Source organism: Chaetodon trifascialis, chromosome 20 (assembly GCF_039877785.1).
Source record: "Chaetodon trifascialis isolate fChaTrf1 chromosome 20, fChaTrf1.hap1, whole genome shotgun sequence".
Taxonomy (NCBI): Eukaryota; Metazoa; Chordata; class Actinopteri; order Chaetodontiformes; family Chaetodontidae; genus Chaetodon; species Chaetodon trifascialis.
Window position 1 is genome coordinate 6,647,740 of NC_092075.1, and position 26,951 is coordinate 6,674,690.

Consider the following 26,951-nt stretch of genomic DNA (forward strand, 5'->3'; position numbering starts at 1 on the left):
GGAAGTGTGCCCATAACAATCATGGCGGACCCCTTTGGTGACGGGTTGTTCAGCGTGTTTGACGATGAGCAGCCAACTACCACAAGCAAAAAAATACCCGCGTCTTTGGCACCAGATATAGGGTAAATTCTGCGGTTTTTGCTTAATAATGTTTTATGTTTAAATTTCAGGAGTTAAGATTGTCCAGGGACCCCGAACGTAGCACCATATCAGCTCGTACCAGACATTGAAACAGTCCTAACGTCAAGCTGCTAGTTAGCGAGTTAACAATCAATTAACAGTCAATTAAACACCCGATAAAGTGCTTGATTGTACTGGTTAATGTCAGCTCGAATACATTATTAATCGGTTTTGTTGCGTGAATAGCCCCACTTTTGTGAGACTAGAAGTTCAAAGTATCGTGACAGCAGTCAAGCTAGCGCTAGCTAACCATACATCAGGGCAGGTTCAGATAACCACAGTGCTGTTCCCGTGTGTTTTCCTCGTTTCCAGGAAAGCTGTGAGTAAAAATGGCACTGACAAGGATCCTGGTCCCTCTGCTCGGGTCAAGAGAGAGGCAGACAGTGACGGCGGAGAGGACGTGGTGTTTGGGAAGAAACCTCGACATGAAACAGTCTCTACCAATGACCTAAAGTGAGATGAGTTGCATCTTAACACTGTGTGCCTGTGCAGGGCGCTTAGGTGCTCATATAACTTGTTTCTGCCGATGTATTCTCCGTTACAATTAAGTACACACAGCCACAGCACAACTTTGAGTACATTTACTCAAATACCCATGTACATTTTATGCTGCTTTTATTTCAGAAGGAAATACAGTGTTTGTTTGTTTTTTACTCAAATACACTCTCTTTTACTAATTACTCACAAATTAAACTACTTAACAGTTTTTAAGTTGTCAAAATTAGATCCACCTCAACCAGCTACATCAAAATGTTGCATACACATGAATACATTTATTACTGTAATCCAATACTATAACACTTTGAAACAGGGCCTCAAGAAGGTTATAATGCTCAGATGTTTTTGAACTGCTTCAGGGAGCTGTTGGTTCAACCTTATGTCATTTAAGTTGATGGCTGAGTGAGGGGAAATACTGGCTTGAGATGCTGCAGAGTATGTCTTAAAGTTTCTGTGTAGGTAACAGATGTTTGATTTACTTCAGTCTTGCAGAATTTATGCCGCAAGTGAAGGTGGAGCAAGTGGAGACTGTGGAAGGATGCTCACATGAGGTAAAGAAAGTACATCAAAGCACATTTACACATAAATGACAAATAAAAGGGCACCACACTGTTCTTCCTGTAGATATTCCCTGATTGATCTGCCACCTGCAGAAGGCCTCAGCATATGATTCACATAATGTCTGTAACAAAGATACAGCAAGCTTTTACTTTAATTTGTCACCTGTGATTTCTCTGACGTTAAATGTCAAAACCTGGATTGTTAAAAGGTCTGTTTCTCCCTAACAGGTCGCTCTGCCTGCAAATGATGAATATAAACCATTGAAACCTCGAGTGGGGAAAGCTGCCAAGGTATAATACCTATTATATTTCTACAATGACATCTTTTAGGTTTAGCAGGTTTACAAGCTATTACCCCTGGACTGTTCGTCTTTTATTTTGACATGTCTTGCTTGTCTTGCAGGAGTACCCTTTTGTTCTTGACCCCTTCCAGCGTGAGGCCATCTTATGTATTGACAACAACCAGTCAGTGCTTGTGTCTGCCCACACCTCTGCTGGCAAGACTGTCTGTGCTGAGTGAGTATCTTCAATAAACATCTCAAATGATTTTACTTTCAGTTGCAATTTGTTGATTATGGCAGTGTCTCTCTCTGAAATCCTCCTCTTGCAGATATGCCATTGCACTGGCCCTCCGAGAGAAGCAGAGAGTGATCTTCACCAGTCCCATCAAGGCTCTGTCCAACCAGAAGTACAGAGAGATGTATGAAGAGTTCCAGGATGTGGGACTGATGACTGGCGATGTCACCATCAACCCCACCGCCTCCTGCCTCGTCATGACAACAGAGGTGAGATGCATTAATGTCTGAAAAAGCAGAGCCATCGTTACCGTCGTCAAATCTCACTTTAATGTGAGGGTGGTCTTCGGAAAGTGTCCTGCAGGTTGAGTGTGAAGCAGCGCTGACGTGATAAACTGCTTTTCTCCCAGATCCTGAGGAGTATGCTGTACCGAGGCTCTGAGATCATGAGGGAGGTGGCGTGGGTCGTCTTTGATGAGATCCACTACATGAGAGATGCAGGTGTGTCCAGAACGCACACAGTGCAGACACACTGTTGGCTATCTGTCAGATAGACAGATTCATTGTTCGGAGGCTTGTATGAGTGATTTAAGATCATTTGTTTCCTCAAACAAACTCTAGTTTGACCTGCAGTCATAAAGTCTTAATGTCTGAATTTGCGTTTTAAACACAATACAAAAGTACAACATTTGTTGTTTGTTTCATTTGTTGTTTGTAACAAATTCCTCTTCTTTCTGTGTGTTTCAGAGCGCGGTGTTGTGTGGGAGGAGACCATCATTCTTCTACCTGACAATGTGCATTACGTCTTCCTGTCAGCCACCATTCCCAATGCCAAACAGTTTGCTGAGTGGATTTGCCACCTACATAAGCAGGTGGGATGTTGTCTTGGCTCACATTATAAGGGTAAAGTTACTTTGTCCCTCCTCCTGTATGTAATGTGAGCAGGTGACCACGATCTATGTACATGAAAATATGAAAAAGATTTTTGTTCCATGATTTATGAAGTATTTCTCTCTCATATCTCCTGTAGCCGTGCCACGTCGTCTACACAGACTACCGTCCCACTCCACTGCAACACTACATCTTTCCTGCAGGGGGCGATGGACTCCACCTGGTGGTTGATGAGAATGTAAGATCACCAAAAAACTGCACTTACTGGGGACAGTTGGCTAATTAATCCTATAAAAGATTTAGATTTTGTCTCATATTATTCTTCTTCAGACCAGTCTTCACATGAAACACATGACACATAACATCTGCGTGTTTTGCTTTTCTTCAGGGAGACTTCAGGGAAGACAACTTCAACACCGCTATGCAGGTGCTGAGAGACACAGGGGATTCTGGGAGCAGCAGCGGAGGGGGCAAGTGGGACCCGAGAGGCCGGAAAGGAGGCACTAAAGGTGTGTTTGAGCTTCAGGGCCTAAAATGTCTAAATGTCTTACATTCAGTAATTTACGACAGAATCTGTGTTCCTGTTACTAACATACGTGATTTCTGTAGGTCCATCCAGTGTGTTCAAGATAGTGAAGATGATCATGGAGAGGAACTTCCAGCCTGTCATCATTTTCAGCTTCAGCAAGAAAGAGTGCGAGGCCTACGCTCTGCAGGTGGCCAAACTGGACTTCAACAGAGGTTTGTGTCTTTGTGACCCTTATTGTTCAGTTTGAGAAGGTACATAAAAGAGTCCTGAAATTATCATGAGTTTCGTGAAATTATCATGAGCATTTTTCACCATCTGCTGACATTTTGTAGATTTGATTTGATTTACAGATATGTTTCTTCCATAATATTTTCAATTAGGGCACAACTGTTAAGCAAGTAAAAATCTTCGCTGTTTACTCAGTGGTCAGTGATCACATGGTCAGTTTGGCATAATGTGCCCGTTTTTAGCTAATTTAGACCCTCTCTCTGGACTGTGTTGTCACCGCACTGCTCAGATGTAAAGTCACACTATCAGCACGCTGAACTACGAGCTGTTTGTGCTTAAATCCAGGGGTGTTGAGCAGATTGTCTTTGCACACTGAAATGCCAAAACTAATAGAGTTTTGTGATAAATTGCTGTGAAAGGTAGGGAGGGAGTTGAAATTAGGCAAGCGAAACCTCTCACCAAAATGCTAAATCATTGGCAAGCGGAGCGGAATAAATCCTCCCCATTGAGCGAGTGCCATGAATATGGCTTATTGTGCCTGCACAGCTGGTCCCGCTGTTTGGTCCAGTGGATAAGTGAAGTTGCTTCATGAGGACAAATCTCTGCAGGATGGGAGATAGTCCAGCAGTAGATTGAGTTTGGCTCATATCTATCTGCTTCAGGCTTTCTCAGTGAAATAAAACATGCATCTGAAGTCTTACTTGGGAAAATGTTCCTCCCTCGTCTCGGTTTGTTTTCTCTGCATTGTGCCATTTTTATAAAGGAGGAGGTTTGTTTTAATGCTGAGCTCTTCCAGCGCTGAAGGCATCTCTTCTGTCAACTCTGCCAGTTTTTTCATCAATCTCGCAAAAAAATAAACCCGGTAAAACTCAGCCAACGATAATTTCTCATTTCCAGCAGCTCCATGAGAGTTTTCTTTCACAGACTGTCGTCGAAATTGAGGCAGATGGTGCCCAGAAATAGTTAATTTCATCAGATTAAACGAAAATTCACTTGATTGAGGAAAAACGTTGAAATGACGTAATCGTGATTTGTAAAGAAGTCAAAGTATCCCATTAACATTTCGAGTAATTTAGAGAAATGATGCCTACAGAAGAGCCGCATCGCACGTTCTGCTGACATCATGACTTGGAACGAGCTTTGGGACCAACCTCACCGTTTGCACTTTGACAGACTTTCAATCGTGAAAGTTTCTGTCTTTGTCTGTCATTTAGAAAGTCAAAGGGACCAATTCTCTCCAGCAAACAGTTGAGAGGCCAGATTGTTTAACCAGTATGTATGGAGGCAGATTGTTGGTGTTGTGGAGTTCCTCTGTTTGTGTTTGTAGGTGGGTTATAATGAGGAGAGGGAGCCACGTAGCTCTCCTGGTTCCTCTCATGCTCCACCAGCGACTCCTCAGCCCTCCGTTCCCCCTCTTCAAGTCTTTCCTCCATCCGTATCTTTTCCTCGGTCTGTTTCTGTGAACACAGAGGACAGAAACCCCCCCCCCCCCCCGTCCTGTGACACATAGTTTCTGGGCAGTGTTTGTGGAATGGCAGAGCTGTGTTGGAGTCAGGGGACCGGCTGGTGCCTAAACACAAACCAGCTGACCCAGTGCAGAACTACGGTGTCAAACAGACAAGTTGTAGAAGTTTTGCTCGGTTCATGCAGAGACTTGGCAGGTGAACACAGACCCAGATTGTGTTGTTGTGGTGCTGACATGCAGCAGCAGTAGTTTTTTGGTTGTGCAGCAGCATTATAGTTGTTTTTGACAGGACGCAGCCCTTACAGGGCACATGGCCGTGCATTCGGTTTGGATGTTCATGGTCCACAGAGGAGTCAAGGTTGGGGGACTTTGGGGGCAAGCTGGATGCAGAGACGTCCTGAGTATATGTCAAACTCCACAAACGCTTGACCCTACGTTTCAAAGACATTCAGTAGATCCTCTCTGACTGGTCTGTGCCCATGTCGTTCAAATTTAAGAGACGTACTTTATTTATCACATCACATCACAATGTTACATGCACACAGGCACAGGCCATGCTTGTGGAGGACCGGGGACCCAGTTTCTTTCATCACCATTGGTCAGGTGGTGATCTTCTTGCATGTTTTTAGCGAGTTTTTCATGGAGGATACCCCAGGTGAACACGGGGAGAACGTGCAAACTCCACACAGAAAGGCCCCTTTCCTCGAGATAAAGGGCAGCAGGCACCAAAGGCGTGGTGGAAGACACGCCCCCCAGCGCCCACAGTGCCCCAGGTTTTCTGGTTTTTCCTTTTGACCCACACTCAGGACAAACTCAACGCTCACTGCTGGTTTGGCTCTGAAATGTGTTTTCGTTCGGTGTGATGAACTTTGCAGCCTCTAGGGGCCGCAAGTGGAGCTTTATTAGGCTCTAGGCTCTTTAAACGTCCATTGTACCCCCGCTCTGTGCGATATTAAGTGGTTGTGCTGGCTGTTACTTCTTTTTTTCGTCAGGCTGTTTAACTGGAGCCATTGACTTATTTTGGGCTTTTTTACATTGGCCTCTGTGTGTGTTTGTCTGTGGTGTTTGTTATTAAACCATTGAAATAAGTCCCATTGACACTGAAGTCATTTGACATTAAAAATAAATAGCGGGCCATCAGACTTTGTGGAAGTCCAAGTTTCTGACTAACACGGGCACACGAGAAGGAAGGTGTCCCAGAATAGTTTCATGAAAAAAGAAAGACCTGTGACTAAGTTTCCACGTGGACAGAGATGGGCAGCGATAGCCGACCAGCCACAGCAAACAATTATTACGATAATAAGACAGCGGTGGCGGCGGCGGCACACTCAGTGCATTCGCATACAACCTGTTACAATAATAAAGAGCTGGTTGAAAATGTGGCAGCAGCTGACCGCTTGTTTGTTTTTGTAGCAAGACCTCAGCTTCAATCAGAGGCTTTAAATAGAATCAGTCATCACTTTAACAGCATGAATATGTGTCAATGACAGAAATGAGAAAACTGTTGCAGATAGAATCCTGAGTTCACACAGACAAACGCAGCAGCATCAGTTTCTCGCTCAGGCCCTGGGTGGTTAAACTTTCCCTGCAAGCAGTTCCCTAAAAAACTCTCCCCGTTGTTCCACATTAACCACACATGCCAAGAGAAATTATATTTAATGCAGCATTTTAAAATGACCCCGAACGTGTGTGTGTGAGTGTGAGTTTGCGGACGGATAGTTGAGACATAGTGTTCGTGTAAGAAATGGCTTTGGGCTCATATTTAGACCTTTTTCTGAGGAGCTGTTTGTTTGTTCCAGATGACGAGAAACGTCTGGTGGAGGAAGTGTTCAACAACGCAGTCGACTGCCTTTCAGACGAAGACAAGAAGCTCCCTCAGGTGAGGAGGACTGCTCTTTCTCACCCTGTCTTTTTTCTAACCGTCCACGCTCCAGGTTTTGAACCCAGCGTTGCCCCCTCGTAAAAGCTCTGAAAAATCTCCTCAGCATTTCCTTCGCAGTCATTTTCTGCTAAGAGAAGACAGTTAAACTGCCTTAATGTAAACACATAATGTCAACACGGCCCCAAACACAGTGCTCCTGTTGTTCTGCCCTGCTGTGTTGAGTCACATTATGAAAACCAGCCGCGTTGAGGTAATAGTTGTTGGTGGGTAGACCGCCATGGCACAAGCAACAGCAAAGCCAACAGCAAGTCGCTTTTCCACTACGAGCCTTGGATGCTTTTCCACTCTCAGCCTCTCTGGAGCTGATGGCTGTAATAATATGAACGAACTGCTGAATTTGCAGCATCGTTAAAGTTTATGAACAAACGCTGCTCTGCCTCTCAATGCTCCCGGTGTTCCTCAGGTGGAGCATGTGCTGCCGCTGTTGAAGAGGGGGATAGGAATCCACCACGGAGGCCTGCTGCCCATCCTGAAGGAGACCATAGAGATCCTTTTCTCGGAAGGCCTGCTGAAGGTACGACTGCCTCTGCATCGAGATGCTCGTCAAAAGATTCATCTGAGCGGAGTTACTGCAATCACTTGATCTGTTAACGATGTTCAAGGAAGGTTCATCCCACAGAATTAAAAAAAGAAGCTTGGCTAAGGCGTCAAGAATAATTAAAGGCACGCTGTGAAGTTTTTGACCACTAGTAGTGCTGTTGAGCAGTGTTTTTCTGACCTGTGTCCTGCTGCTAATATCAGAATTGTATGGTATTATAATTATGTGATGATGTGATCAAGAGTCAGTGGTAGTAACAGGCCAAGAAACTGAGCAATGTGCCGACAAAAGTGAAAAGACTGCAGGCGTGCAAACATGATATAAACAGCGTCGCATTTAAAACGCTTTGAAACTGGATCTTCAGACATGTTAGAAGATTTTCTTTTTCTTCCAGAGCAGCGCCATTTATCAAGTGCATCCCAACATTTAATGATTGAGGACACTATTGTCTTTTTTCAGTTGTTAAAAACTGGCTTTCCAAACGTTTTACAACTCATTCAGCGCGTTCATTAGGCCTCAGGGAAGCACACAGTCCCTTCTGGTAAGAAGTGACTGGACGTAAATTTGTTGCAAAGCTCCTCGGGGTACCTTTTCAAGCGGGATTGAAAATGACTTTGCAAGATTATTGTGATGTGCTTGTTTGTTTTATTCTCATCCCAGGCCCTGTTTGCCACTGAGACATTCGCCATGGGCATCAACATGCCGGCTCGCACTGTGCTCTTCACCAGCGCCCGCAAGTTTGATGGCAAGAATCACCGCTTTGTAAGAGCGCACACACACACACACACACACACACACACACACACACACACAGTTTTTGTCACATAATAAGTCAAAAGACTTGTCAGGATGAAAAATGCATTGAATTTTTTCCCCTCGTCTTGCGTTACGTGCAAAATCCTAACAAGTACATTATGTTGTAGAACTGCAATTTCCATAGCTGTGGCTGTGGGCTCGCAAAACCAGGAAGATGCGTCCAAAACGTGTAGTTTATGTAAACCACGCATCCATTTTTGGAAACGTTTCTCTGCCTTTTGAGGGAAGCTGTAAACCTCCAGTAAGAGAACAAAGCGAGGCTAATCTCTCGCTTACTGTGTCTTCAGCGAGCAGCCAGTAAAGTTGCAACGCTTCCCATAAACTGTGCTGTCTCTTTAAAGCTGCAGCTCTGCCCCGCGTGCGGCGTGGAGTTGTCACACGGTGTGTTGCTGTGAGGCCTTTATAAGGTCTTCAAACCCAGCAGCAAGCATCGCCACATAAACAGCCACGTATTGTTTATAAGAGCTGGGGGCTGTGCGCGGCGCTGCCGTCACTTTGAAGCACCCTTCATCTTCACTTCATACACATGGAGTTCAAGCTCACACACACAAAGGCTCGAGGAGAATGTGTGTGAGAGAAGGGAAGCTGCCCTCCAAGAGGTTCATCAGGAACATCTGGAGCGTCCGACGGTGCCAAAGCTCCACGCAGGCACTGACACATTTAAACACACACATCTCATTCCTGAAGCACACTGTGTTTCAAATCAAGGGCTGATCTCATGGCACGCCTCAAATGAAGATCACATCATTTCAACACAGAAATAATCTTATCTGCCTTTTTTTTTTTGGTGCATTTTTATTGCTCAAAGAACAGCAGATATGTGGAGTTTAATCAGAGCCACGTGCAACGCACAGACTTGTCCTCAGAGGCTCGTGGAGAACTGGTTCAGTCTCTTCCTCACGAGACCGTTTCATCATCTAGATCTCTGTTATTGATGCAGATGCTTGGCCAGGCGCTAATTTTTGAAATACCTTGCTTATTTTCCCAAAAATGTGGTTATATTCTCACTCAAATATGCAATATATTACATCTGTTTTTGCCCCATTTTCTCTGCAGTGCAATCTCTTTTTTTCAGCCTTTGTCAGCTCAACAAATGCTCATTATATCACAGGCACGGAGAGGCAGCCGCTAACATTTTTCATCCCTCTTGGTGTCGTGCGTGTTTTCATGTGCTGCAGATTACATCAGGTGAGTACATCCAGATGTCTGGGAGAGCCGGGAGGAGAGGAATGGACGACAGGGGCATTGTTATCTTCATGGTGGACGAGAAGATGAGTCCAGCTGTGGGCAAACAGCTGCTCAAGGTACTTAAAAATAGAAGTTATTTTTCTCAATGCAACTGCTAGCCGTTGATCACATCTTTGCAGACCTCTTCACTGCTGTCTACACGCTCTTCCGCTACAAGAATAGCCCCCCTGTCCCATCAGTGAAGCATATTTCCTCGCCTCGGCCGCCGTCTCGCTGTCAGTTGGTTTGAACGAATGAATGGAAATTGTCAGAAGTGACTCTTCAGTTGTTCTCTATGGATCATCAGGCCATTTGGTGCTCCATCAAAAGCTTGACAACGTACAGTCGCGGAGGCTCGTGGTCTTTTGTCTTTGATTTGACACATTAATAGGTGCTATAAATATGACGCTGCGTAGCTTTTGAACAAGGTTGTGTTAATGTCGAACTGTTGCCTAACTCCCGGGGTGTCTTGGAGAAAGCTGTCAAACACATATCTGTGGTTGTGGAGTCTCAGAGGCTGCGATTGCAAAATCCACCTCCATGTTTAATTTGGGGAAAGTGACTTCAGCCCACATGTGTTTCGACCTCGTGCCTTCTTGGCATTTCTAGTAAAATGCTAACAACATAATCAAGATGCTTCATTAACCACAGCTGTATATAATTATATATAATTACAACAAAGCTTTTTTTCCTTCAGTGTTTGTTTTTATTCTGTCTGCTTTGTGCTGCCAGGGCTCAGCAGACCCTCTGAACAGTGCCTTCCACCTGACCTACAACATGGTGCTCAACCTGCTGCGAGTGGAGGAGATCAACCCAGAGTACATGCTGGAAAAGTCTTTCTACCAGTTCCAGCACTACAGGGCTTTGCCTGGCGTTGTGGAAAGTAAGCACACGTCCATATTTTACCACAGCGCAGTGCAGGCTGGATGAGCACGTAACCTCCAGAGAATGGTAGAGTCTGCTAATGTAATGATATCTGCGGCCTTGATTAGCATGTATTTCACATTTCTCTGGTTTGTGCTGCAGCATCAAGCCTCCCAGAGGCTGTGTTTAGCACAATTTAAAAATGATAAGCTCTTCTGTTTGATGAGACACTGAAAAAGCACTGTTTTGACTGCAAGTTGGCAATGATTCCACAAAGATGTTTCAGTACAAAGTGGTTAACTTTCATCGTATTACTCATTTTTCTGTGCAGAAATCAAGAAGTATGAGGAGCAGTACCACGCCATTGAGATTCCCAATGAAGAGGCCGTGGTCACTTACTTTAAAATCAGGCAGCAGCTGGCCAAACTGGGCAAAGAGATCCAAGAGTTCATCCACAAACCCAAATACTGCTTACCCTTCTTGCAGCCTGGGCGACTTGTCAAGGTAGAGTTTCAGACACTTGCAGTTTAATGACAGTAATTATGTGTTTTCACATCCTTTAACGGCCCTTCGTTTTGACCTCCAGGTGAAGAATGACGACGCTGACTTCGGCTGGGGAGTTGTTGTAAACTTTTGCAAGAAGTCTAACGTGAAGGTAAGACGACGTCGCGTGCGTCTGGATCCGCTGACTGTGACCTGCTGTGGCTAATGTGCATTTCCCCCTTTAGACCAGCACGGACTCAGAGCCGCTGTATGTGGCGGAGGTTTTGGTCCACTGCAGTAAGGACAGCGTAAAAAATGCTGCGACCGAGGCGGCTAAACCTGCTGCTCCAGGGGAGACTGGAGAGATGCAGGTGGGTGCAACAAAAACACTGAACTGCTTCATGCATACACATACATGTCTCTGTCGTCTGTGACTGCAACTCTGATCTTTTTTATTTTCATGCAGGTGGTCCCAGTGATGCTCCATCTCCTGACCTCCATCAGCTCAGTTCGCCTCTACATCCCCAAAGACCTGAGGCCCTTTGACAACAGGCAGCTCATGCTCAAGTCCATCCAGGTACAAAGTGCGGACACCTTGAAGCAAAGACCTGGTGAAGGTCAACAGAAATCGTGTCTAAATGTTGCTCCTTCTTTCTCTGCAGGAGGTGCAGAAACGTTTCCCAGACGGCGTTCCTCTGCTCGACCCCATAGATGACATGGGCATCAAAGACCCTGCACTGAAGAAAGTTATTCAGAAAGTGGAGGCCTTTGAGCACCGCATGTACTCCCACCCGCTGCACAGTGACCCCAACTTAGAATCTGTCTACTCCCTCTGTGAGAAGAAAGCTCTGGTGAGAAACTGAATGCGTCTGTCAGTTTGTGTGGGGGGTTAAAGGTCAGCCATAGCTGATAAATGTCAAACCTTGTTACCATTGAAATATGAATTATTTCTAACCTTCCTTGTTCTCTACGTCGGCTAACTTTTATTTGATTAAGATCAGTGACCTTCTACTGTATTTGCCTGCCAGACAGGTCGGCTTTGTTCATATATACTCATATAAACAAATACAGGAAGAAAGCAAGGCCACGATTCCTACACGGCCCCACCCTCAGTTATAGGTCAGAAAAGCATCACATCACAGCGAGCAAGGGGAGAAAATCATTTGTTTTTAATTACCAGGTATCCGTGTAGCGGGTCTATGGCTGTGCTGTATTGTTAAGCAGAACATGACCGCGCTTCCTGTGACATTCCTTGCAATTGTAGAGGAGGAAATCACTCACAGGATCTCTTTTCCATTAATTCTCTGTGTGCTTTCCCAGGAACAGTCCACAGCAAAATATAATAATCCATAAAAAGACCTCATGAACGAAAGTAATAACCTAAATACAAACAACAAAGAACAGCATGCACTTGTATGAAACAAAATTTGACAGGGTCTAAATAAATGCTCTCTGTGTTTGTCTTACACCACGAAGTTCCCACCAAGTCACTAAATGCTAACCAACGTGGTCTCATCGGTGCACTTTCACTCTGTCCGTTCAAGCTTTACAGCAGCCCTGCTGTGTGCATGTCTGAACAAATTCTACTTACTAGACAAATTGTCAATACATTCAGTTTATTCATGTATTTATTTCTTTAAAGTAACTGAACGTCAGCTGTATAGAAACAAAACGAAGAGTCTACAGCCATGCTAACAGCTTTGTGAAGCTAATGCTAGCATGGCAACATGTTCGCAGCAATAGTGCCTTCAGGGCTAACATGCTAATGTTTAGCAGCAGGTATAATGTTCGCCACGTTCAACAACAGCTTTGTGTGTTCGCATGCTAACATTTGCTAATCAGCACTTAGCACAAAATATAACTGAGTCAAAGCATTGGAAAAAAATAACAATTTTGACCTGGTGATGGCGCTAAAGCTAATGTGATTAGCAACGTTTCAGTTAATCCTGAGGGAGATGTGAATGCCCGCAGCAGATTTCACTGCTGTCTGTCCAGTAGTTGTTCACATGTTTCACTCAGAAAATGTCAAACTCATGGAGGCCTGAGAGGAAGTCAGAAGAGTCAGAACAAAGATGAGAATTAGACAGCAAAATGAGAACACACTGCACTTCATGCGCATTGTGTGTGCTCTGGTTTCCAGAAAGCTGAAGGGCTCGGTCAGTCTGCTCAGTTCAGTTCAGTTCAGGTTGACTTGGAGTTAAAAAGGCAAAGTGTAATAGATGCAAAACACCCATGTTGGCTTTACCGGCGGGAGGAAAAGCAGAGCAGACCATGTTTGACAATTTGCATAAACATTTGCATCCTGCTGCGACCTGGCCGTGCGTTATGAGATGATAGAGTTATACAGCGCTGTGTAAACTGGATTACTTTATGTTTGATTGGCCGAGTGGGAGATAAACCCGCTCCTCTGTTAGCGTCTCTCCAGTCCCTGGACGGCCCTTTGCAGCTAATCCTCAGTCTCATTTCTACAGCTGACCTCCGCCTCGGCCTTCGCGATGCTGTTCCCTCTCCCTGCGGTCGTTCATTGCGATACTTGTGTTTGCGGTGATGCTTTTTCAGCATTCAGAGTTTAAACTGTTCAACTCAACAGTTCTGAGAAATTCAGTTATTTCTCTGAAATATATTTTTTTGGCGTAATAAATCATGCTGGTGAAATCTTTTCTGTGCATGTGTTTGCATCTTTGGCTCTGCAGTGTGTCGTAATGAAGAGGGCTGAAGGTTAAAGTGGAGAATGGACATCACTGAGGACAGATAAGCAGGCAGATGTTGGCAGATAACTCAAACACTCCTCTCCATCACTGTGACCGTTAATGTAGCGCTGGAAATTATCTCACACACTAAGCAGCTGGAAATTATTAATAATCCTTTCCAGGAACCACGGAAGAGCTGCAAGCTTACATCAGGTAAAGGTTGAGTGCTATAACAACGCATACGTTTGTGTGTGTGTTTCAGATCGCAGCAGATGTTCGGACGGCCAAGCGCGAGCTGAAGAAAGCTCGGACCGTCCTGCAGATGGACAAGCTGAAGTGCAGGAAGAGAGTCCTGCGTCGCCTCGGATTCGCCAGCCCGTCCGACGTCATCGAGATGAAGGGGCGGGTCGCCTGTGAGATCAGCAGGTAAGGAAGGACCGAGCACACGCCCGCGATAGCAGATAGAGCCGCTTTGACATTTGCTGTTCGAGTTTCTGAAGTGCTGAAGAAGCCTTTTGAAGTGATTTGGCTCAGCTGTCACTTCAGCCTGTAGACAGATGCTGCAGCTGATTTACAGCGGTGACACATGGACGCTGACGGCGAAGGCTGAGCCGTTCGGGTTAATCTCGGCCGGCAGATAGTCTGCGTCAATGTGGCGTCTTATTCGATCTCAAAGCCTGAGTCTGAATAGTTTATGGCCCAGGCTTTGGGAAAAAGTCACTTTAATGTACTGCATGTGAAACTGCAGCGTGGCGACGCTTGTTAATGAAACATGAGGATTTAATAATAATGAAGATTTAAGAAAGTCGATGAAGCAGAGGTTTGTTGTTTTGTTTTGTTTTTTTCTTCCAAAGTCTCAGTTTATTGTTGGAGCAGCTGATAACAACACAGAACAGAAAGGCGTCCAGCTTTCTGCTGAGGCTGGACTAAAAGTTTATAGACTGTAACCTTTATTTTAAGGGCTTTTAATGGCAGATTTCTTGGCGAAAACCCTTAAGATGTGCTCTCTTTTGCACACATTAGTGTTAGATGTAATGGTCACCTTCCTCATCGATCTTAGATCTTGTTTGGTGAATGTGTCGTGGCTGCACGAGGGACCATCTGCTCTCATGTGTCCTTAACTTAATCCACACGAGGAGCAGATCAGATCCCGTTTGATAAAGTCATAAAATTATCTAATCATTCACTCCGGCCTTCGATCTTTGCAGTGGTGACGAGCTCCTGCTGACGGAGATGATTTTCAACGGGCTCTTCAACGACCTGTCGGTGGAACAGGCCACGGCCCTGCTGTCCTGCTTCGTCTTCCAGGAGAACGTACGAACAAACGCACACGAACACGTCAAATTCCTCTCATTCTGCACACACACACACACACACACACACACACACACACACACACACACACACACACAGACGTTTGAGCCTCTCCCGAACACTGAGGTAAACAGCTGATTCCCACACATTTCAAGCTCCAGTTGGACTCTTGGCCTCTTCCCCCGCGCTGCAACCAAAACAGAAACCCGACGCTCATCTGTGTTTGTTTTACCTAATGAAGCCTGTTCTCTCAATGAGGCAATCCAGCCCGGCATGGTTTAACAAACCTTTGCTTTGGCTCTGCATCAGCTCAGTCCTCGCATCGGCAGAGCGAATCTGTGTGTGTGTGTGTGTGTGGCTGTCGCCTGTCATTAAACAGCACCTGCTGCTAGTTTAGCTTGAGATGACAACAAACCGTCCGCTCTGTGTGGTTTCCAAACCTTTGACTTACTCTGACATGAGAGTGCTGCAGTAAGAGTCGAAAGTGACTCGTCCTCTCATCCCCATTGTGGACTTGGATGGTCCTCCAGTCCTGTCTCAGGCAGCGCTTTTAAAAGCTGCCCAGTGCAAAAAGGTGATACCGATCACGCACACGCAGTATTGTTTACTTATTCTTTAATCTGATATTTCCTATTTACTCGGTTGGCTTCTTTTGTCGAATGGAAAAGAAGAGTTTTGTAGAAAAAAATTAGAATTCAGTGAAAGAAATATGTTTTGCTTTCTTTGTGAAGCTGCAGCCAGTTAGCTTAGCAGAAAGAGCTAACCCAGCCAAGAAATAGTCCTGCTCATACAGCCTCATTGCACAGAGCCAGACAAGCTGTTTCCCTCTGTTTCCAGTCTTTCTGCTAAGCTAAGCTAAGCTAAGCTAACTGGCTGCAGCTTCACACTGAACAAACGTGACAGTGGTATCAATCTTCCCGCTGATCTCTTGGGAAACATAAGAACGGCTCTTTAAGAGGTGACTGAAGTTTTGAGAGGAAAGCCGAGGCTCGTTCCCTGTGACAGCCTTTATTAGGAATACTGGGAAGCTGAAACAGAAGCTAACAGTCAGGCAGGTGCTAATGTGGACCAGCTGACAGCTAAAGCCGCTGGAGGAGACTTTCAGAGGCTGATTTTAAAGTTATAAAACGAATGGTTTTGTCTGGAAAGACGAGCAGGAGCAAATGTTTAAATGTCAGCGGCCTCTTTACTTATTTAAGTGTTGAATGTTTAAAGAAACACCACCTGACCAAAGAGGAAGCAGAGATACTCCGTTCTGCCTGAGGGAGAGTCAATCAGTGTGCTCTCAAACACGTTCACAGGAGGTTTAAAGGTGTTTAGATTACCAACTACAAATCAGTGCTATCACAACAGTAATGACGCCATTTTGCTCTCCAGGCCAGTGAGATGCCAAAACTGACAGAGCAGCTCGCCGCACCTCTGAGGCAGATGCAGGTGAGACGACTTCAAACCATCCTCGATTAGTTTCTCATCGTTAAAGGTTTGAATTGGGCGGAAATGTGAACGCTGTCGTGTGTGTCGCCTTCAGGAGTGTGCGAAGCGAATCGCCAAAGTCTCTGCGGACGCCAAGCTGGAGGTGGACGAGGAGACATACCTGAACCAGTTCAAGCCCCACCTGATGGACGTGGTGTTCGCCTGGGCCAACGGCGCCACGTTTGCTCAGATCTGCAAGATGACAGACGTCTTTGAAGGTGCGCCGTTCATGTTCACGACAGCTTAAAATGCAGCTGTTGTTACGTGTTTCTTTGCTTTGGCTCATTGGATCCATGAAGCTTTCACACAGTTTGGAGGCCCATGACAGAAATATTATACCTCATTACATGAATGTGACATTGCATTTCAGATTAAAATTTAACAGACTCATAAACTAACAAAACACATTTCAACGTTAAAGATTAAACCGATGTTTTTGGGACGAGTTCAGGCAGCACGTAGCTGAGGCCCTTTATTACTGTCAAACAAAGACCGACTTCCCCTCAAAACGTCTCCAGTGGTTTCATTTGATAACTGTTATCAGCCCCCAAACGCAAATGTGTCCAATATTTCACTTAATATAGTCCGATGCAGTATTTCCTGAAATAGATTAGAGAAACATCCAGAACATCACGGCTCATTTGTGCGACTTTGTTCTTCTTTCCCGCCTCATTCGTCATCTCACGACCCCTTGTGACCCCCCTTGCCTTGTGACCATTTGTAGGGGCCCGACCCCCGCGTTGGAACTAAAATCCCAAAGTGTACATTTTGCTGAAAGTACTTCAGTACTTATTCTGAAGTACAAGATGTGAATACCTCCTGCACGGCTTCACCTTCGATGGCCTCACTGTCACTCGCGCAGCATCATGGAGGCTGTCAGCGGCTCGCTCATTGACTTATGACGTGTGATTTGAGTTGAAGGCGGCTCAGAGTCCATCGTCCTCCTCTCTTTCTGCCTCTGTGACCTCAGCTGGAAAACATTAGATGTCAGCATAATGAGGATGTAATGCAGAGTTGAGAAACTCGAGGGTGTAAGTGCTCGTGTACATTGGTGAATTGAGAAATCGGATTTAGATGTTACTTCACTGACGCTTTTTCGGGTCTGTAATTTCCAAATGCTTCTCTGGAGAGTTTTCTACAAGAGCTTCATTTAAACTGATGAGCTGATTCATCATTGATTTGTTATTGGAAGCATAAAATGTCCATATGTTCAGTAATAGTAATAGAAGTCTCTTGGAAATTATCAGGAAATTCTGTTTGTCAAGTTTAAAAAGCGATGTGTGATCTTCTGCCGTCAAACATTCAGGATGGATTAAAGCTGGTTTATGGCGGTAAAATAAACCGAGATTTGATGTTTACGCTAAACGCTGTATGTGTGTGCGTCTGTGTCTTTGTGTCCGTCTCCTGCAGGGAGCATCATCCGCTGCATGCGCCGTCTGGAGGAGGTGCTCAGACAAATGTGTTCTGCAGCCAAGGCCATCGGCAACACTGAGCTGGAGAACAAGTTCGCTGAAGGTGAGAAGCAGCACAGCGACGAATCCGTCACTCGTCCAGTCAGACAGGAAATCAACTCGCCTCCTGTGACACTTGACTGAATATCTTTGGGGTTTGGACTATTTGCTGGACAAAACACAACATTAGATGACATCACTTTACACTCTTGGACACTTGGGTTGTTGTGATGGATTTTTTAATTTTTTTTGGACATTTTCTGACTTTCTTATCGTCTAAATCGTCTCAAGAAATAGAATTGGCAGATTAATCCATCATGAAAAATGTTAGTTGCACTTCTAATTGCAACCCTACTCTGCTCCACCATCTTTTAAATTCCAGACGTTTCACCCTCATGTTTTGTGGCTGTCAGCTTTTAAAAGTGCTGCGTTTTGTGGTGAATTTGTCTTTTCTCGCTAGCTGACACTAACGTCTGTCTGGAATTGTTGAAGTTTTACTTGATTTATTTCAAACATTAATTCACTCTTAATTTCTGTCTCTGCAGGAATAACGAAGATCAAGAGAGACATAGTATTTGCTGCCAGTCTCTACCTATAGAGACGTCCCAGCTTCCAGCACAGGACGGCAATTCGGGCCTCTGGAGGGTAAATGTTGTTAGCTTTTAGTCACCATTAACCCTCCGTACATCTCTCGGCCCTCCGTTCTCTTTGTTTCAGTGTGTTTTTTTCTTAAAATGTTAATGTTAAATGTCAAAGTTAAGTAAAGGTCAGTTCTTATCTGACTTTTGTCCAGTCGAGTCGTTTCGTCCACGGTGAGCGCTTTTCTTTGAGGTGAATGCATCCGTGCGGCCAGAGTACATTGAACATTCATGCCTTTATTATTTTTGCTTACAGCGAGCAAAGTGGTGCACAAGAGAAATGACTTCGATGAGAAAGTAAACAACATAAGTCATGCTTTAATTCTGTGACGGCTCATGACATAATACACTCAAACATTATGTTTCGTCTGTGTTCATGATAATGGGTAAAATGGCTTTAATGTTCCTGGTTTTCTTCTTGTTTTAGACATTTGTACATATGTAACATTTTCTTTTTCAATAAAAGTCTGTATGGCGATTTGTTTTACATACAGATTATACAAAAGTACACAGTTGTCTGTTGACTTGATGCTTATATGAGTTCTCAGATACACAGGAGCTGTGATAGCAGCAGCAGTCCAGCAAAGGCAACACGGGACTTAAACTGACCGTCGACTCTTCCGCTCTCTAACCAAACATGATTCCAGTCAAGCCTCGACCAGGTTAGACAGCGGGAGAATGAGGCGGCAGTGGCGTTGACCTGGAGTCGGCCGTTAACCCTCTGATCTAGGATCAGCTTTAGTCTCTGGCGCGTTCAAGCCTTGATAAGCAAACATTCGTCTTAGAATTAGCCCTTTAATTAACACTGGACTTAAGGCAGCGAAGTTACGAGACTCGGCCGTCTCTCTGGGTGCGGGAGTCGAAACTGATCCTCGATCAGATCCTTGAGCAGACTGACTCCAGGTCAGGAAAAGCACAAAGCAAGGTTACATTCACAGGTTTCCAACCCTCGCTTCTCTCTCCCCCAGCAGTGGTCAGACCCTTTAGTGGGCTCGTGCAGGTTAGTCTTCCCACCAGCTCAGTAGATAGATGCATGAATAAATTGTTGGTTCCTGTCCTCAAAGAATCTCTAAACTACATCTGCCTCAGTCACTTGAGCCTATCTACAAGGTTTGGACACATAGTCTCAGCACCTTCTTTCCAGACAGAGAATCGAAGTGGACAAAGACAGCGAATTGCCTAAAATGCTTAAAATCTGAACGGGCCTGAGGGTCCAGGAGCTTCTTCTGGGATGCACGGTCATCCAGGAGCGTCCTTGAAGTAAGCGCGCTGTAAATCCATGCAGGGCGTCGGATGAGAATTTGCGTGAGATGAAAGGCTCGAGAGCTGGGAGTCCTGGGTGTGCGTTTGGACAGAGCAGAGGTCGTCGCCCTCCACCTCTCGATTAGCTTAGTTGGGGCTCTCAAAGTGGTTTCCGTTCGTCGGGGTCTCCTGCAGGGTTGTGTGCGGGATGTCCACCTCTTTACGGGGATCGACGTGCGGCTTGAAAAAGTCGGACACGAAGAAAACCTGCAAGATACAGCGAGAGAATCTTACAACAGGGCTCACTTCAGGTGATGGATCAGCACCTTTGCAGGAGTAGTTTGGCATTTTTAGGAAAAACACTTTCCACGTTCTTGCTCAGAGTTCGATAAAAAGGCTGATTCCACTCATGTTGGTCTGTTGAATATGAAGCTACGTCCAGGAGCTAGCTTAGCATAGAGACTGAAAACAGGAGTAAACAATCAGCCTGGCTGTCTAAAGGTTAAAAAAAATCTGCCTACCAGCACATCTGACACTCACTAAGCACAAGAACCACCATTTTTATGTTTCTCTTCAGTTTTGGTTATTTCACATGAGGGATTGCCGTGTTTTTGTTTTTAAATGCTAATGCTAGAGAACAGCCTCACTGAGCAGCTAGCATGCCTGTGGACTCAGGCTGGCTGTTTCCCACTGCTCATGCTATGCTAAGCTAAGCCTCTCCTGATTGTAGTTTTATATTTAACTGACAGATATGAGTCATATCAGCCTTCTCATCAAACCAATGGCAAGAAAGCAAAAACGTGACCTCCCTGGTTTCATCTAAGGACATGTCCTTGTCAGCTCCTCTTATCTCTCCACTGTCGCTGTCTCATAAAAGGCAGCAAATGGAAGTGCATTCACGTTCCCAAAAATGCCAAACTGTTCCTTTAAAGGAAGACGCAGCACTTACCACCAGGATGGCCATGAGGGCGCCCTGCAGGAGTCCAGTCAGCACATCGCTCCAGTGATGTTTATAATCCGACACCCTTGAAAATCCCGTGTAGACCGTGGCAGCAATCAGGAAAAACTGGATTGTGGGTCTCAGCAGCCTCGCCCATTCGGCCTGAAGCCGAGCCTGCAGGTAGAGCTGGGAAACACACACACACACACACACACACACACACACACACACACACACACACACACACACACACACACACACGGCCGTGCGTTTAAAATACAGAGCAGCTACGTTTGGAGTCACTTTAATGAAAGCGTGTCACTGGCGCTCACTGTAACACGGACGGGAGCGTTACTGTACGTTTGGCAGTCGTGGGATGACTGTGGCAGGAAAATGAGCTGCAGATGACTCAGTGTGTTTCCATTTCCACTTCCATCACCACACCACTGACAATCTATCAAGCAGGAAGCTGTTATGAAAATGTCCCAGAACAAACATCCTCTTTCTTTTAGTTAGCAGCTTCTATATTCGCTTCCTCCTGTGCATTTTAAAGGGGAGGAATTCTCCCGCAGGCCAGATTTCACTTTGTCAAACTGACCTCGAAATAATCAATTTCACTGATAGAAGTAACTGTTTATTTTCTGGATGTATAGTCTAACCCGTCGCACCAGCTCTGGAGCAGGATGAGTTATAAAGAAAGAATCTGCCAAGCGTCACGCTCCCCTGTGGAGCATCTGTATGTATTAAAAACAGGGCGTTTCTTTTCATTTCCATTCAATCAAGGACAAACACGCTTGGCCGCTTTATCCAGATTCACGTTTCGCTTCCTGTCGCACTGCATTTCTGACGCACGCTCTGTGGGTTTGGCGGCTTTGGGGGAAAAGAAAAGCACTCCGGTGTTTGTAGGTACACGTTTAGATGTCAGCTGCTGCCTTGAACTCGAGCGCAGAGGGAGCGAGAGCTTCATGCTGGTGCCAGGACTTTGTCCCCGGGTCTATTTTTATCTGCTGGCGTTGAATGAATCAGCAGCCTATAAAGTTCATCAGGGCTGGACAGCAACATCAGCTCTGAACAATCACGGTAGTCATGGATGCTGCAACCCTCCGAGCAGAGCGAGGTGTATGAAAGGAGTGGTAGAAGATCGATTTCTGTCCGTTCAATACAAGGCTGCAGCCAGCAGACTGTTAGCTTACATAACTTAAAATCCAGGAGTGAAAGGGAGGGAGTGAAATAGTCAGGACAGAACTTCCTGTAAGACCCCAAAATTAGATTTTTACACATCAGTTTTGATTTATTTTAACAGAGCCAGGCTAGCTCTTCCCTCTGTTTCCAGTCTTTATGCTAAGCTAAGCTACCTGGCTGCTGCCTGTAGCTTTAGATTTAATGGACAGAGACGTGAGAGTGGTATCGATCTTCTCATCGGCCGCTCAGCAAAAGAAAATAAGCATATATTCCCAAAGAAGATTACCAAATAACATGACGACTGTTTAGAAATGTATGTACAGCTCAAGGATTTGATTTGCTAAAGAACTTTAATGTCCAGATTGTCCTGTTGTGCAACCTGCCGCAGTGCTCCACTACATACAGATGAGTAGGATGTGCAGATCAATAAGTAAGTGATCAGGTACTTACAGCCAGGAACAGCATGCAGTACATGGAAAAAGAGGAGTGGCCCGAGTAGAAGGACAGCCTGCAACAGAGAGACAAAAGCATGGCTCTACACGTTGTTCTGTGCATAATTCATCTGCAGCAAACATTTCAGAGGACATCTTTGTCGTGTCGACAGAACAAACCATCGGCTTTATTCCAGGTCCCTGCTGGAGGCCACGCTCACTCTCAGGTAACTTGTTGCATTTTGGAGAAGTGGCTTTTGAGAGAGATGAGGGATGTGGTGGACCTCCAGCCCTGCCCGCACCCCCCCCCCCCCCCCTAGTTACTTCCTGTTTATAGTAACAGTGCTGTGTTTTTATACTGTTGTCTCGACCACATGTACAGCAACAGCCATGAATAGACATGACACTGTGTAATGTTACGCTACGCCTGCTGATTTGGTGTGCACTGCATGGGGGGGGGGGGGGGGGGGAGAGAAGTGTTTACCAATCACTTAGTTTTATCAATACTTTTGTCTATGACCAAAAACCTGCAAACCAATGTCCATCAGCCTGTAGTACTAATTAGCGACTGTTAGCATGCTAACATGCTAAACTAAGAGTTTCATGCCTGCTAAACCTTAGCATGTTACGCTGTTGTGAGCATGTTAGCGTGCTGATGTTAGCATTTAGCTTAAAGCACAGCCTCACAGAGCTGCTAGCATGGCTGCAGATTAGCGGATCACAAAGCAATGTTTTCAGCTTGTTTACTCCAACCAACCGTCCAATACCGTAAAGACATTTAGCTTACAATATGAAAATAGAGCAAAGGAGAAAATGCTCACACTTAAGAAGCTGAAATCAGTGAATGTTTAGAAACTGTGTGTTTTTATGATCAGTCAATTTAATCTACAACTCCTTTCAGCACCGACAGTGTTTGTTGGTGGGTAATGAAGGCTGATCAGACAGACTTCAGTAACAAAAACTGGCAAATGCAATAATAATGCTGCCCTCCATACATCCCCTGTGGCATCACATTAAAACTGCAGGATGGTCAGACCCCCAGAGGCCTCCCCTCACTCCACATGAACAGCATCCACTGGGATAAAAGATTCATTTGTGGTTTATGGATTCCCACCAAACAGAAGAAGTAACCTTTTTCATTACACTTCCCTTTGAGCACCTCTCGGGCATCTCTGCCTCTTAAAATGAAACAAACGCACACACAGCTCTGCCGGCTGGCCTCCTCTCTCTGCTCGGATGGGAGAGCCAAGCAGGAATCATCTTACAGTAAGATGATCCTGACCTCCTCTCCTGCTGCACTTATTAGCTCTATTAGTGACTAGCAGGGCATCCCAAACACACACACTCATATATATTTAATATGTCCTGACATTAATCTTCAAGCTCTGGATATCTGCCTCAAATCACCGGATCCTTCTTTTAACGTGCTGATAAGCGTCTGTCTCGTTAAAAAAAGAGTGGTAATGGGGCGGGAAACATCAACAATCGTGCACCACACCCTGCTAAATGTGCAGCAGATACCTCGGAGGGCTGGGGGCACATTTCCACTCCGCTCTGAGACTCAAACGCTGCACCTCAGGGATACTACATATAAGAATATGTAAGCAGAATAACTAACTTGACCTCAAAAAGCAGAACTGGTTAGAGGAGTAAAAAGTTCCTCATAGCCCAAAATAAACTGCTCTTTACACACGGTCACCGTTCAGGCCTCTGCTGCTATAATTACTGCTGGTCTCGCTGGTCGTGCCTCCATCAGAATGAGGAGTGGATATCCTCTCCTCCCAGGACACTTCCTTCTGCCCTGAGCTGATAAGTCCAATCAAAACAAGGATTACATTCCTGATATTAACTCGACTCTCACCGCTATCTCTGGCTTGTTAAAAACACAGCTTTATGCCATCTGTGTGCAAACAGTTACTAGAAACTAAAGGTTGCGCAACTTCACAGGGGTATGCCCTGAGTGACGTATCGCATTATGAATTACATAATCATTCGTGGGTTGTTTAGTGACACGTGACACAACCTTTGTACGCTCAGCATGGGCAGGTTGCAAAACAATGGAAAGCGCAGAAGTTTGGAGCTTTTTCTGTTAATCTGTTGAGCAACACATCCAGAACCCAGAGTGCCATAAGTTTAAATGAGGAGCTAATTTCAGCAGCAAACACCTCACTCGTCTAAGGCTGCAGCTCATGACTATTATGTCATCAATTCATCTGCTGATGACTTTCTCTTGTTACCAAATTTTCACTAATCGATTAAGACATTCATGCATCCACATGTGAACGCTGTAAAAGATCCAAGCTTTGAGGCAGAGCAGAGCAGTACCTACCTGCCCTCGTTGACCATGACTGAGTCCCCAGTGCAGGTGAAGTCTTCAATATAAGCCCCTGACGAGCAGTTGATAAGCTTCCAATCAGGTTTGCACACATCCAGGAAGTGCGGCCTGAGCCGGCCAATAGAATACTTGGCTATGTCGGTGAGAGACTGGCTCATAGCGGCACCGAAGAGGAAGGTGCCGACGGCTTTGTAAACGCAGGCCACGTAGCTGCCGAAAGAGGACTTGGACTTGATGCGCTTTAGATAAACTGAAAGGCACTCGCCAAAGATCATCTGGAAGGAGGCGAGGGAGGAAAAGGTACAGCGTTAGAGGTTTGTGCAGAGACGCCAGACTCCAAAAGAAACTTCAAGATGAGCCTGAACAACATCTACAACATCAGAGACAGAGATATTACATAATCAGGCTCACTGTTAGAGAAGATCGATACCGCTCTCACGTCTGTATGCCAAATACTCCCATCAGCACCAGCAGTTAGCTTAGCTTAGCATAAAGACTGAACACTGGAGGAAAAATCAGACGACCAGCAGTTCAGTTTTTGTGCAGCTGAATTAAGATATAAGCTTCAGAGATTTTGACCAGCCTTTATGCTAAGCTAGGCTAACTGTCTCATGTCTTAGCTTCATGTTAAACAGAGAGCGGAACTGATCTTCTAATCTAATATTCTGCTGAACGCATCGTGCCACAGGATGATGTCCACTTAAAATAATAATGTGTTTCTTCTGAGAGTTAGTGTTATTATCTTCAGGTCTGACAGTCAAACTTGTTTTTGCGTGTGTTCGTGTCTGTGTGATGTGTCGATGAATGACTCATGAATTCCTCTTGGGCGCATGAATGTGTCTGATAAGAGATAACAGGCCCAGAGGGCTTACGCTCCTCTCACATGAGAGCCAGAGACGGCCCTTAAGGCATCTATTTTACCTCATCTTACTGCAGCTAAACATGCTTTACGTGACCAAGGCCTGAAACCTTTCAAAGACCCGTGTAGAGCGGGACTATTCGTAACCCTGCAGGTCTTTCAAGCTCATTTCAGCTTGCATCCTCTTTTCAAATAGCCTTTTCCCTCCTCACTTCAGAGTCAGCTGTGGGATATTTCTTAATAAAAATATTAACCAAAGGATGTTTAGTATGTAAAAGATGGAGGCCTGCTTCTTTCAATCCCTTCTGAAGATGGAACCTGCAGCGGGGAACTGTTTGTGAAAGGATGTTTTCACTGTTCACATGCTGAATGGACTCTTGTAGGCGCTTTAAACGCCATCACATTTTTTCAATTCCACTCGGCATCTGCCCATGACGAGCTTCACATCCGTATTTAGTGTCCTTCTGCAAGCTAAGTCAGGGCTGGGATAGTACGTTTCAAAGCAGAGGTCTGCCTCAGGTCACCTTTGAGAAAGCTTTCTCCAACATGCAGTGAGCAAATTAATTTACAGTTAATGGTGGCAAGCGATTAAAAACACGCATACATTATTGTTATAGAATAATGTATTTAGCAGCAATTGTGGATTAAAACAAAAGGAAACAGAAGAGTGTAAAAGTGGATCAAGATAAGCATTCCAGAAGAAGCAAGAGGAAACGGTGAAAGGAAACCGTTAGCAGAAAACAAAACAGATGCACTTACAGTGAGTATTGTGACAGGAATCATAACACCTCCTAACAACTGAGGGGAAATGGTGTCTTCTTTAAAGGGGTACTTGATCGAATCGTCATTACAGAAAAAGCCTCGGCGGAAAGGACTGTGCTGCACATTGAGTATTACAAATGGGAGTCCAACTAGCAGAGAAGCAATGAGAGAAGAGACAAAGAAACAAAATTCAGGTTACAAGATCATGTCAGTGGGGCCCGGACCCCTACCCACGATGCAACGCTGCATGCCTGTACAAAGCAGGAGACAAGAGCCGTGTGAGAGGGTCACAGCGGACGTCACATCCTCTGAAGAAGGCGGCGGCGGCGGCGGCGTCCTCGACAACTTTCAGGAGCATTGAGGTGCAAATATGAACGGCATGTTATTAAATGTTAAGTGCTGCATGGCGATGAGACAGTCACAGGCTGATGAGAAGTCCATGTTAATAGAGAAAAGGCAATACAAAAATGACATTTCACAGCAGGTTATTGGGCACGGCCCTCATTAAGCTGTCATGCAGGTGCACCAGGTGTGTTTTTTATCAGGGATTGTGTGTCTGGATCGGCGTCAGCTCCCGTGAAACCCACAGCTCCTGTAAGCTGTCAGCGAGCGACCAGAGACAGTGGTGTCAGGTGACCGACGCGCGCTGAGGTTACGCACTTTCTCTGAGCGCATTTCTCCTTCGTCCCTCTTCTCTTTTGGGTTAACCTCTTCCTAAAACGAACCCCTCAGCTCTGAATTCACACATCTTCTCCCACGGCTTCCTCTGGCAGACACTCAACCATGAAGCGATTAGTAGAAAAAAAAAACTCGAAAACAATAACAATTAAAGACTTAACAGTGTTACAGACTGAGGTTAAGATTACTCATCGTGATGCATGAAAGACTGCAGACAGCG

The 26,951-nt window shown here is 45.2% G+C and overlaps 2 protein-coding genes across 3 annotated transcripts in view; one reads left to right on the top strand and one right to left on the bottom strand.

Annotated features, from left to right (window-relative positions):
- The first annotated feature begins 20 nt into the window (after positions 1-20).
- On the top strand, positions 21-18,810 carry mtrex (Mtr4 exosome RNA helicase). The gene is made up of 27 exons (XM_070989749.1): positions 21-122; positions 493-633; positions 1,163-1,229; positions 1,467-1,529; positions 1,642-1,754; positions 1,849-2,023; positions 2,164-2,254; positions 2,501-2,625; positions 2,784-2,882; positions 3,033-3,153; positions 3,254-3,385; positions 6,666-6,745; positions 7,212-7,322; positions 8,007-8,108; positions 9,341-9,466; positions 10,122-10,272; positions 10,585-10,757; positions 10,840-10,908; positions 10,982-11,107; positions 11,203-11,313; positions 11,399-11,587; positions 13,689-13,852; positions 14,635-14,740; positions 16,118-16,174; positions 16,269-16,431; positions 17,624-17,728; positions 18,210-18,810. The coding sequence occupies exons 1-27, from the start codon at positions 22-24 to the stop codon at positions 18,260-18,262; spliced, it is 3,114 nt and encodes a 1,037-aa protein (XP_070845850.1). The 5' UTR covers position 21; the 3' UTR covers positions 18,263-18,810.
- plpp1a (phospholipid phosphatase 1a) overlaps positions 18,526-26,951 on the bottom strand; it is a 13,495-nt gene continuing 5,069 nt past the window's right edge. The window contains exons 2-6 of one of the 2 annotated variants that reach the window (XM_070989751.1): positions 26,051-26,202; positions 24,427-24,707; positions 22,117-22,174; positions 20,494-20,670; positions 18,526-19,811 (exon numbers count right to left, since the gene is read on the bottom strand). In XM_070989751.1, the coding sequence (XP_070845852.1) occupies positions 19,692-19,811; positions 20,494-20,670; positions 22,117-22,174; positions 24,427-24,707; positions 26,051-26,202 (788 nt within the window). In that variant the 3' untranslated portion in view covers positions 18,526-19,691. The remainder of the gene's footprint in view (positions 19,812-20,493; positions 20,671-22,116; positions 22,175-24,426; positions 24,708-26,050; positions 26,203-26,951) is intronic. The other variant, XM_070989750.1, reaches the window with a different exon arrangement.

Excerpts from the sequence above, each read along its gene's own strand:
- mtrex (XM_070989749.1), top strand. The coding sequence starts at position 22 with ATGGCGGACCCCTTTGGTGACGGGTTGTTCAGCGTGTTTGACGATGAG. Across the intron at positions 2,255-2,500 it reads CCACTACATGAGAGATGCAG|AGCGCGGTGTTGTGTGGGAG; the intron begins GTGTGTCCAGAA and ends TGTGTGTTTCAG. Across the intron at positions 10,273-10,584 it reads TTTGCCTGGCGTTGTGGAAA|AAATCAAGAAGTATGAGGAG; the intron begins GTAAGCACACGT and ends TTTTCTGTGCAG.